Genomic DNA, 11,509 nt, shown 5'->3' on the forward strand with positions numbered 1-11,509 from the left:
GTTCCTTAGCTGGGGGCCCTCTGGAAAACTGGAACTCCCTCAAGGACCCCTGGGGGTCCCCAGACCCCACTTTGAGAACCAATAAGCAACTTTGAACTTCTGCAAAGTTACTGGTTGATTGAATACTTTATACACTTGGTCTAAAAGGATAACCCAAAAAAGTCCAGAGAACTTCAATTCACAGAGACATTTAAAGACATAGGCCTACAAAGAACTTCAATTCATAGAGACATTTAAAGACATACACAATTATGGTTAATGGTTAGACTATTTGTACACTGCCCCCCAACTGTTTACTGTAGATATGTATTGTCTATCTAGTAGTATTTTATTGCTACTAGTGTTGATGTCTAGAATAGAGTATTGTATATAATTCATTATATAGATCAATATAATATTGATTGATTTGCCTGAATGTAAATAGCACATGTTAGGCCTACAGTCAGACACAAAAAAAAAGTCCTCTGGACTTTCACCAATCAGATAATGGTTATGGTCAAAACATATACTGTTGCCAATTGTGTAAACACACATACAATGTTTCAAACATACTGTCAGGCCTACTGTATCGAGCTGTGAGTTTAAGTTGTTCCTTTCAACAGAAACTCATCCACGCTCCTATTCTTCCCTCATCGACTTGTTCTTCTTACATAAACACTGTCCTTGTGCATCAGTATGAACTGTATGAATGTTTTTGTTGTCACATAGGAATGCCATAAAAGAAAAAATGCAAGGATGCCTTGGCATATCTTTCACATTTTACATGGAGGGATTTATCTATAATAGTTAAGCCTTCCTTGGGTCTCTGACCTGCTAATGATTTGTGGTCCATCTGTGTTGTTGATCAAATCTCATTTACAGTACATAAACTTTTCCAGATAGACCAAAATTCCAGTAGGTGGGAGTAATGGCCCTAAAGCAAGCTGCCATAAAACAGCAAAGAAGAGGAAAACGTTATGCAATAACAGATAAGTAGCCTTAAGTTCTTTCACTACCTGGGGTCTACAGGGCGAGCACAATAGTGTCATTCAGTAGCTTTTAGCCAAATGGAGATACTTTTACTTGCTGCCGGGCTGTTGTTGGTTGCTTATGTGATCCTTTACTATACTCTGATCAAAGGGCCTACATGCAAAAGCAAAACAAAACTCCATGGGAAAACAGTGATTGTCACTGGTGAGTTAACCCTGGCTGCTTTTCTTTTCAGTTTCTGGAACAAGGTGTGTCGACTGACTAATGTATCCTGAATGATAATTCACTCTGTTGACTGTCCGTAAGCTTTATTGCTTTATCAATGATGTGGACATTTCTGAGTAAAGCATTGTTTGTTGATTAGGGAGCAACACTGGAATTGGGAAGACTACAGCCATAGAACTGGCCAAGAGAGGGGCCAGGGTCATTCTGGCCTGTCGGAGCAAACAGAGAGCTGAAGCTGCTCTCGCTGACATAAAAAAGGTGACAAAAAAATGACAGAAAAGCTGATGGGCCTTTGCTGCATTAATCTAGTTTATTTAATCTGTACCACTTTGTAATGAATAATGGTCTCCTGCAGGAAAGTGGGAGCAATGATGTGGTGTTCATGCAATTGGATCTGGGGAGTTTGAAGTCTGTTCGCTCCTTTGCTGAAACCTTCTTGAAGACTGAGCCCAGACTGGACCTGCTAATCAACAATGCAGGTGATGTTTCAATCAACATAAACGTAAAAAGTTCTCAGGAGGTCCTCAGCCAAGTTTGTTAATAATATAGCATCAAGTTCAAGCACTTTATGTACATGGACTATTTGAAAATAGCAGCTTGGTAGATCAGCTATTTTTAAACATCTTGAAAACATATGTCTTGAAAATATGTTTGTAGCAATTTAACAACACAAATCAGGTCTCAGGCAGGCTCCCTGTCAAATATTAATTTGGATGTCCTTGACTTGAAAAAGTTAGTTTGAGAATTGACGACTGGTCTAAGAGGTTCCTCTGTTCTCTAGGGATCTTCATGCAGGGTAAAACGGAGGACAGCCTGGGGATGATGTTGGGTGTCAACCATATTGGTCACTTCCTGCTCACCAACCTGCTACTGGAGCGGCTGAAGGAGTGTGGTCCCAGTCGGGTGGTCAACGTGGCGTCTGATGCTCACAACTTTGGCAGGATTGATTTCACTTATCTGAACACTCACAAGGCTCTTGGCGAGGAAGGCACTTCTTGGACGTCCACATTTAAGCTCTACTGCCACAGCAAGCTGTGCAATCTCCTCTTCACCCACGAGTTGGCTAACAAACTGCAGGGCACCGAGGTCACCTGCTACAGCCTCCACCCAGGTCAATTCAACATTCTTCTATCAATTAAATATTTATTCTACTAGTAATATGACAACATATAACATTTTTATGGTATATTTATATTCCCAACACATGTTCAACGGTTAATAATGGCATGTACAAAAAAGTATATTGTGCTACTTTTTCTGTTTGATTGATTTCACTCTGAAAGCAATGAGAATCATGTCTTGTCTTTTGTATAAAATGTATTTTTCCATGCCCTCACTGAGGTGGACTAAAGGTCTCATCATGGACTTTATACCATAGGTCAGCTGAAAGACTGGGGGCCCTCAGATAGCGCTGACCTGTGATATAAGGTCCATGGCAACTTGGCCAGAACAGTTTTAAATACACAGGATGTGATGGAACTTCTCGTGTTATCTAGGTAGTAAGTGGCTTACTTCTGCTATTTTGTCAGGTTATTTCAATCCCCCATCTCGAGTCCCAAACGTCACACATGTTCCATTGAATCAGGTCAGGACCATGATCAAACCTGTCCTGCACCTACCAGGCATCATGAATAACAACACTTGACAACAGCCCACTCACTAGATGAGGAAGCTACAGTATAGCTCACACAAGAAACCCTACTTGCTTTTGGTTATTAACATGGCTCTCATTCCTTTCTAGGTGCAATCAAGACTGACATTGGCCGCCACGACACCAGCATATTTTCTATGATAGTTATCAAGCCTATGATGATGCTTTTCTTCAAGACCCTTATTCAGGGTACGCAGACCACCCTGCACTGTGCACTCCAGGAGGGTATCGAACATCTCAGTGGACGCTACTTCCGTGACTGTGCAGCCCAAAAAGTCTTTCGTAGAGCCCGGGATGATGCCGAGGCCAAGAAGCTGTGGGAGATAAGTGAGAGACTGTGTGGACTAGCTTAATAACGTGACCTGTGGGTGAGGTTATGTGGGTGGACTACACACATATCGAGTTTGACCCGATGAAGCGACCTGGCTCGAAACGTCAAAATTAAATTGGAGCAGACAAGCCGGTTTATTATTTTTTCTTCATGATACTTTCCAACCCAGCACCTCAACCAAGTGATGTGTGTATTCTATTCGTTTTTGTAGGAATTGATCCAACCCATAGAATTACATTTAAAGACAGACAGTTACCTTCATAGCAACAGTTGTCTAACACGGAAGAGGAATTAATGGCATGTTTATTTGATATGATTCTGAAGATGCCTGTCTTATGGTATCCATAGCAGACAGCAATGATATGATATGAAATAATGTTATTATAATGAGATACAGTATCTTAAACCCTCAGTATGATCCAACTGCACCTTAAAGGAAAACACATTTTGTGCTGGCAGGGCTACTTAGGAGCTAATGTTATCTCTCCCTGCATGGAGCTTGTTCTTACTGATAAACTCTCTTATTAGTGAAGTGTGTCAGAGTTCAAAAGTAGCTGACAAAGGCTTTGCTGTGCATTAAAATTGCCCTCTTTAAAAAAAAAAAGAAATGAAGGGTAGCCAATTATTTCTATTTCTACCCCTTTTTTCTCCCAATTTAGTTATGCCAATTAATTCCTCCCTGCACATTGCTGTGTGGCCACTGCTGTTTTACCCTACCTGTACTATACCTGGCACTGAGGAGGAAATAGTGCCTCCTACACCTCACATTCAACATTCCCTGCTGACAGGTGCCATGTAGGAGTGTGTGTGCAGCGACAAAGATTATCTTCACCGTCCAGAATTCCTCCCCCCATCACGGCCAATTGTTATAGACCGAATGCTCAGAGTGGCAACCATAACTACGGTGTCAAGCGGCACCTACAGTATGTGTGTGTGCGAGAGTAGAGACGCTTGGCCAAATTCTATTTTAATAAAAATGCCCTCTTGGATGCCCCTATGGTAGATAAAACATTGAGCCCTCTATAGTGGCTCAATGTGCAAGTAAATGTGATAACATGAAAGACAACGTGATAATAGAGTGCCCTTCCAGGGGAGAGGAAAGTTCCCTAGGGCAGTGGTTTTCAAAGTGGGGACTGCAGACCAGGGGGGGCTGCCAGGGGGCGCAACTTGGAAAGGAGAAGAATATGAAAAAGGAAAATAGGCTACAATACATTACATTTGAAAAAAATGAATAAGGAAATTAAATGAATAAGTGCGACCGTCAGGTCGCAGTTACTGTCAAAACCTCGACCAGCTGTCCGTCAGTCAGTCTGTCACACGTCACACGTCACACTTTTGCCCTGCTCATATCTCCGCAACCGTTGCCCCGATCCATGCCAAAATTTGCACACACACTCCTTGCCTGCCAAACTACAACCTCAACCCATTCTCACATTCCCCTCTTCTAGCGCCACCATGAGGCTGATTCTTGCAAAACACATTTTTGGACACTGCTCCTACAATTTTTGCCCTAAAATCACGCAAATCGATACACAGTATGTCTACACTCATCTCTTCAACATGGATCTGTCCCATTTAGCGCCACCTTCAGGCCGACTTTTTAAAACACATTTTTGGACACTGCTCCTACAAATTCTGCCCTAAAATCACGCAAATCGGTACATACTTGCTCTACACTCATGTCATCAACATGGATCTGTTCCATTTAGCGCCACCTTCAGACCGATTTTTTCAAACACATTTTTGGACACTACTCCTACAGATTTTGCCCTAAAATCACGCAATTCGCTACACAGTATGTCTACACTCATGTCATCAACATGGATCTGTCCCATATAGTGCCACCATCAGGCCGATTTTTTCCAACACATTTTTGGACACTGCTCCTACAGATTTTGCCCTAAAATCACTCAAATCGGTACAGAGTATGTCTACACTCATCTCATCCACATGGATCTGTCCCATATAGTGCCACCATCAGGCCGATTTTTTCAAACACATTTTTGGACACTGCTCCTACACATTTTGGCCTAAAATCACGCTGCGACCTGACGGTCGCTTATCTCCAGATTAGGGAGTCTTACTGGTAATAATAATTTAAATTCAAAACGTGTCCATGTCATTGTCTGCATTACGCTTCTTTCCTTGCCATGGAAAAGTTTGGCAAGTCTCAAGTTTGCGAACTCCTGTCCTAGGTTGCTGTCCCAGTGGAGAAAAATTGATACTGTCCTGCTCGAACATTTGCTCAACATGCTCTTATGTGCAAGATGTGTCCCCTTATGGGACGTAAAAGTTCAAATTAATCTTATACAAGGCTCCCATATTGATATACTTTTCCCCCTGAAGCCCATTTTCATTACATCAGAAGACAGTTTTTTGTTTTCATCCAGTAATGTTTGCAAATAACTGTCTGATATGATATCTGAAAAATACTATTACAAAAATGTCTGGGATTCAGTTCCTTGGCTTCCTGGCAGCGTGCATTATAAATTTGATACTGATCAGTGTCGTAGTTTTAGATTAGCCACGAACGAAACAAAAACAAACGCACACGGGAGAAAGCATAATCTTCGGCCTGGTGGAGATAATGAAGAAACATTACTAACCATGAGTGAATTTGCCTCTGGCTTCACTGTGCCAAAATTAAATATAACACAAAATGTACCCAGTACCCACCCATCTCTCCTCCACAACTTTAACTCCACTGTTCCTTTCCTTGTTACTGACTTTTCCTGTTCATCCTCTTCCTCACCAACCCATTCTTCAATCTAAAACCTGATGTATACTGCCAAGTTAACTCTCCTAAAATCCTTCACTCCCTCTGTCTCCTAATCCCTAAGCCCCTTCTTCTCAGCTTCCCCATCTTAATTTAATATTCTGGGAAAGCAGCAATCACCTCAAGACAACCAGATATGGTAAGATGAATGGGGAATTAAAATTCCAGCTTCCAGTTGGAAGAGTCTTGCTGTTGAAAGTTTGCCTACTAACCAAATCAAGCAGTTTGAGAATTCTACTGATTTCATGAAAATACTAGCTTAACTAAAGTGGCTTGGGAATATTAGACATGGCATGTCTAATATTATATGGACACACACACATGCAGTAAAGATCGTCGGGAACGGGACTCAAACCAAATACCATAGAACTACTTGTAAAGGCTATAGGCGGGAGGAAAGCAACAAAGGATTGGTGATTAATAGCATTTTCTCCATTGTAATTCATTTATGGCTACAAACTAAATATTGTTTAATCGTCTGCCAAAGTATACTAGAACCTTCAGAGGATAGTTTGTTAACAGAAGGCTGGGTAAATTCAGCTGGGAAAACAAGAATATGATTCACTCTCTCCTCTCATCAATCCCTAAAATTGCTTCAGATCATAGACAGTGTTGTCCTGGGCATCTGCAAGATGAGACTCTGTTTGTGTAACTATGTCCTTGTAAAGGTATACAAAAAATCAATATGGCGATAAATCATCGTACTCACTCTTACAGCAGCTATTTTTATTTTATCTTATCTCCAGCTCTTTAGTAAACAGAAAATGCATCTTCAGGTTGGGAACTTGAAACTTGAAACACATTAACCTGGAACTGACACAGACGTGAGCTGAGCAGACAAAATTGGAACTGGAACACTAAAGAATTGAAGCTGGTAAATGGGTACTCGCTCCAGTATGACATAAGCAAACCACCTAAAACCACCTAAAATATATATATATATATATATATATATATATATATATATAGTAGTATATATATTTATACAGTATATATATACAGTATATATATATTATTTATTTTAGTGGGAGACCCCTGTCACTGAACAATCACTTTCAATTGTGTGTTACTTTCAGAAAATTCAAACAGAAAACTCAACACCCACACATCTCCATGTATCTCCGGATCTCCATGTATGGATCTGTGCTCATGATCTTTTTTGGAGCTGTGTGAAGCACAGGCTCCCTATACGTGGCTGTGTGGGTCTGTGTGTCTGTCTGTCTGTCTGTGTGTGTGTCTGTATGTAGCCTGAACTTCCTAAACTTCGGCACGCCACTAGTCCCACAGTTTTGCCACCACACACTCGCGCCATATGTCAAATCGACCGGCTTACTCGGGAATCGTGGGCTATTACTTTTCTAAGAGAAAGGTTCTATAGTTTAATTGATATTAATTTATTAGTGAATTAATTTTCCCCATTGACTTATAATGGGAATCGCAAAAACTCACATTCAATTATTTGTCTCTCGCAAACCATAGGGGCTAGAGTTTCAAGACTTGGAGAGGAGGTTCATAATGATTTCAAGGATTAAATAAAAAATAATTGTGTCATTTGGCCGCATGGTGGCGCCATAACACCCCACTTTACGTTTTGGCCTGTAACTCTTGAACCGTAGGTCGGAAAATTAAAAATATTTTTTCCCTGGATTCCTTGGGTCATGACGCATCTCCCCATATAGGCCACGCCCATTTGCGCCATGATAGATTTTCCGCCATCTTGAATTTTCTCCAAAACACACTTTTTGCTCCTTTTCCTACATATTTTCTTCAAATGTCACAAAAATCGGTACACATGATCCACACACACACACACACACACACACACACACACACACACACACACACACACACACACACACAGCTCCACTTCACACGGGTGTGATGTTTTTTACACAATTTATTTTACTACAGTCCTATCCCTCACCCCCCTCTCACCCCACTATCTCCCTCACTTTTACATCCTCTTTTACTTTCCACCATTGTCGCCTGTCATTACAACTCTGGCTTCAGTCCAAAATGAAATATCTTGGGTAGAACTTGGGGCTGTGAAACTGTCCTTAACCAAAGTCATATTCATGCCACGTTCACTAATAGTGTCTACCGGTGTAGGCAATTCAGACTGATCGCAGAGCATCACAAAAGCATCAGTTACCGTGCTAGAAAGCATGTGAGAGTTCATATATTTTCATGCTCCAGTGCTTTATAGGGTGTCTATTGGGAGTGGGACCCATGCAAAACAGGGTGTCCTTGTAACACCTTTCCTTTTCCAAATAACACTGATCAACGTTCAACTTCAAAATAAAAGTTTCCAAAGGGTTGATGACAATAACCATTTGAATGATTGCAGTGGAAGTTGTTGCATTGGAATACAAACACGGACAGATATGATCATAGTTCTGTGACTTATGAGGTGTGCTGCAGTGCTGCAGTCACCAGGCAACAACAGCGGCCAGACATTTTCTCATATGGCCCTGGTCAGTCTCATACATAAATCAAGAAGTCTCTTGCTTCCTTGATCTACGGTAGGCTTCCCATAGTGCACTGTCTGTACTATGTAAAAATGCGTGTTTCAATTGCAAGAGTGAAAGAACGCTCTGAGCTTTAGGTTGTGGTGATTTTGATATTTGTCTGTGACCTTTGACCTTGACACATTTAACCCCAAAATGTAATAATGTAACCATTATTGGACCACTGTCCACCTTTCCTGAAGGTCATTCTGTGCAGTTATTTTCCCCATAAAGTTGTGAACAATGTGCCCATGTGTCTGAGGTTAGTCTAAACCATTGGACTGATTAGCTGCAAAATTCTACTGTATCTGTATTAGGGGCAGGTGAGATCCGGCCCACTAGATGGTACTGTGATGCAAACAAATGTATGAAGTCTTTATAGAACAATTATTGAAGGTGTTTACAATGATATGTAAGTCCAATATTCAAATATTATTTGTTTCAGTGTCTTCTCTCTGAGCTTTTAGATTTTGGATACACCTCAATTCTGTTAACGACACCATGAGGCTGATTTCAAAATGTTAAAGTGGCATTTCTTCCTCGGCCTAGTGGGAATGTGCATGCAAAATTTCACGGAAATTGCACGCTGTACCTGTGTTCATGATTTGAGGCATTTTGTTCAAAACTGAGCACTCCCGCAAACTTTGGAAGCCAATCTTAGCCAATCAGGAAAGAATGTGAAAAATCTGAAAGACCTGTTTCGTTTAATGACTATAGAGATACTATGTAACGATATGCGGGATGTCTGGAGAAAATCTGAGTGCTGACAAAAAAATGTGTTTGGCAAATGTGAAAGAAATTGGCAGAGGTTCTGCTCTGGTATCCAGGGAGTAAGTGTGCACATTCGCGGCGATCAAGCCGGGGATTAGCTGTCTACAGATGCACAAACGGACGGACAGACGAACAGACAGACAGGGTGCAAAACATAGTCTCGGCCATGCTAGCCTCGGAAACCCAGGCTTTCATTTTGACGGCCATGCCTTCGGCCTGGTGGAGACAATTATAAAGAAAGGTGCAACGGTTGACCCTGGACTTGAATTAATAATGCAAAAATGATCCCCATTAGGCGGCTCAAAACAACATTACAGTACAACACACCTTTGTTCTCAGTTTTCCCATAAATCGGCAGAACCGGTTAAGCTGGTGATTGATTGAGTCAGCAACTTGATTGGGTGTGAGGAGGAAAGGTTGGAGTAGCCTATAGGTCCCTGCCCAACTTTCAGGAAATTATCTCTTACATCATAACCACTATGGTCAACAAGAGTATAGCTCTCTTCTCACTTCACATAAACCAAATGGATTATATTTGAAATAGGCCTATTATGAAATTAGAACATATTTTAATGAGTCCATTGGTGGGTCTTTACTCTTTTCTTATTGTAATTTATTAAGATAGTCAATTCTTACCACTGATCTGTGGTTATGCACTGTTATGAACTTCTACCTCAAAATTAGATCTCTGTGGGATGCTTGGTGTCTCAGCCAGTTAGTACACAGACCATATGCTCCTTGTAAGCAGGAGGAGGACCCGGGATCAAATCTACCCCGTCTTGTCTTGCATGTCTCTCCTCTCTCTCTGTCCTTGATTTCTTGTCTCTCTGCACTGACCTATCTTAATTGGTTTTCAATAAAACCACCACTTATGAATACTGTCTGTAAACTCTTTGTTCTCTATAACAGAAAGCACAAGTTGCACACACTGGACAATTGCCTTTACAGTCCAAAAAAAAACAACAAAAGAAACGTTTAATTCAGGAACAGTACAGTAGTATGCCTTTCAATATTAAGCTTTCATCATTTCATTTACTGACTCTATATTGTTCCTTAACCCATTTAGGCCTGACCTAAGTTTTCTGAAAAACATCAAATATTATTCAAAAAATTACAAAAACAAATATGTTGCTACATACTGTACATGTACTGTACTACACTAAAATGTGTTCCCGTTCCTTGTGAGGTTTTGTGGAATGCATCTAATGTAGTGCTGAGCACAGAGTTCCCTGTTGATATTTTTGCTGCCTTATTCTCAGCCATTCTTTTCTGTAAACATAATTATGCAAAGTCTGTCATAGAAAACAACAAAACTGAGTTGCATTCAAAAATCTTGGCACAGTGAGAATCAATGTTTTGTTTTTGTGTCCTGCACAAACGTCCTTTTGTCATTCTTCTTACGGTAATTAAAATGTCTCAGGATTTATTTAACGTGAATCACTTTTTGTTGGAATATGGATTAGCTAAAAAAATGTGTCTATGTGTATGAATGTCAATGAATCAAAGTCTGGCATGTGCGTGCTTCTTACTGTACTTGGCTGAGTATAGGCAGACCTGGATGTACTCCGGCAGGCCACCCCATATTGGAAGGACGGAGCCAAGATGCTCATTCCACATGAATTCCCAGGCTCTCTTCTCGTCGCTGAATTGCACTGTTGTGACGAAAAGAGAGTTGAGCCAGAAGGCAAGAAATCTTCGTTCCTACTCTCACCTACAGTATGGTCATGAAGTGTGGGTCATGACCGAAAGAATAAGGATACAAGTGGCCGAAATGAGTTTTCTCAGACGGGTGGCTGGCATCTCCCTTAGGGATAGGGCGAGAAGTTCAGTCACCTGAGAGAGACTACGTTTGGAGGAAAGGAGCCAGTTTAGGTGGTTCGGGCATCTAGTACGGATGCCTCCTGATCGTCTCCCTAGGGAGGCCTTCTATGCACGTCCCACTAGACCCCCTGGCAGACCAAACAGTAACAGTTAACAGTTCTGTTGGAACTCAGGCATTGACACTAAGGCTTGCCCACCTGCCCCCAGCAGGTAAATAAAACTTTCGGGCAGGTAAAGCTTGTTTTCAGGTTGCCCGACCGGGCAAGTGCTCGTTTGAGAGGGGACGCAACCGTCTATAAACACAACACCAGATATCCATTTAAACACCTGGTCTGGGGAATGTAAAATAAGAGCACTGTTTACTTACATTGTGCTGTTTTCACTGTTGCTTCACTTAAGTGTGAACCCATAGACGCGCTCAAGCGACATTTTGACGCTCGAGGTTCCATTTGCTCATA

The 11,509-nt window shown here is 41.3% G+C and overlaps 1 protein-coding gene across 1 annotated transcript; it reads left to right on the forward strand.

The window, feature by feature from the left end:
• Nucleotides 1-984: 984 nt before the first annotated feature.
• On the forward strand, nucleotides 985-5,174 carry LOC308292519 (dehydrogenase/reductase SDR family member 13-like). Its single transcript, XM_080734871.1, has 5 exons — nucleotides 985-1,173; nucleotides 1,334-1,452; nucleotides 1,550-1,673; nucleotides 1,976-2,305; nucleotides 2,936-5,174. The coding sequence occupies exons 1-5, from the start codon at nucleotides 1,047-1,049 to the stop codon at nucleotides 3,196-3,198; spliced, it is 963 nt and encodes a 320-aa protein (XP_080590997.1). The 5' UTR covers nucleotides 985-1,046; the 3' UTR covers nucleotides 3,199-5,174.
• The last annotated feature ends 6,335 nt before the right edge of the window (nucleotides 5,175-11,509 follow it).

The sequence above is a fragment of the Nannobrachium achirus genome (genome assembly GCF_963921795.1).
Source record: "Nannobrachium achirus genome assembly, chromosome: 10".
NCBI classification, from domain to species: domain Eukaryota; kingdom Metazoa; phylum Chordata; class Actinopteri; order Myctophiformes; family Myctophidae; genus Nannobrachium; species Nannobrachium achirus.

Bases quoted from the DNA above. Each gene is read 5' to 3' on its own strand.
- LOC308292519 (XM_080734871.1), top strand. From the start codon at position 1,047: ATGGAGATACTTTTACTTGCTGCCGGGCTGTTGTTGGTTGCTTATGTG. The intron at 1,453-1,549 runs GTGACAAAAAAA...GGTCTCCTGCAG, and splicing joins CTCTCGCTGACATAAAAAAG to GAAAGTGGGAGCAATGATGT. The intron at 2,306-2,935 runs GTCAATTCAACA...ATTCCTTTCTAG, and splicing joins CTGCTACAGCCTCCACCCAG to GTGCAATCAAGACTGACATT.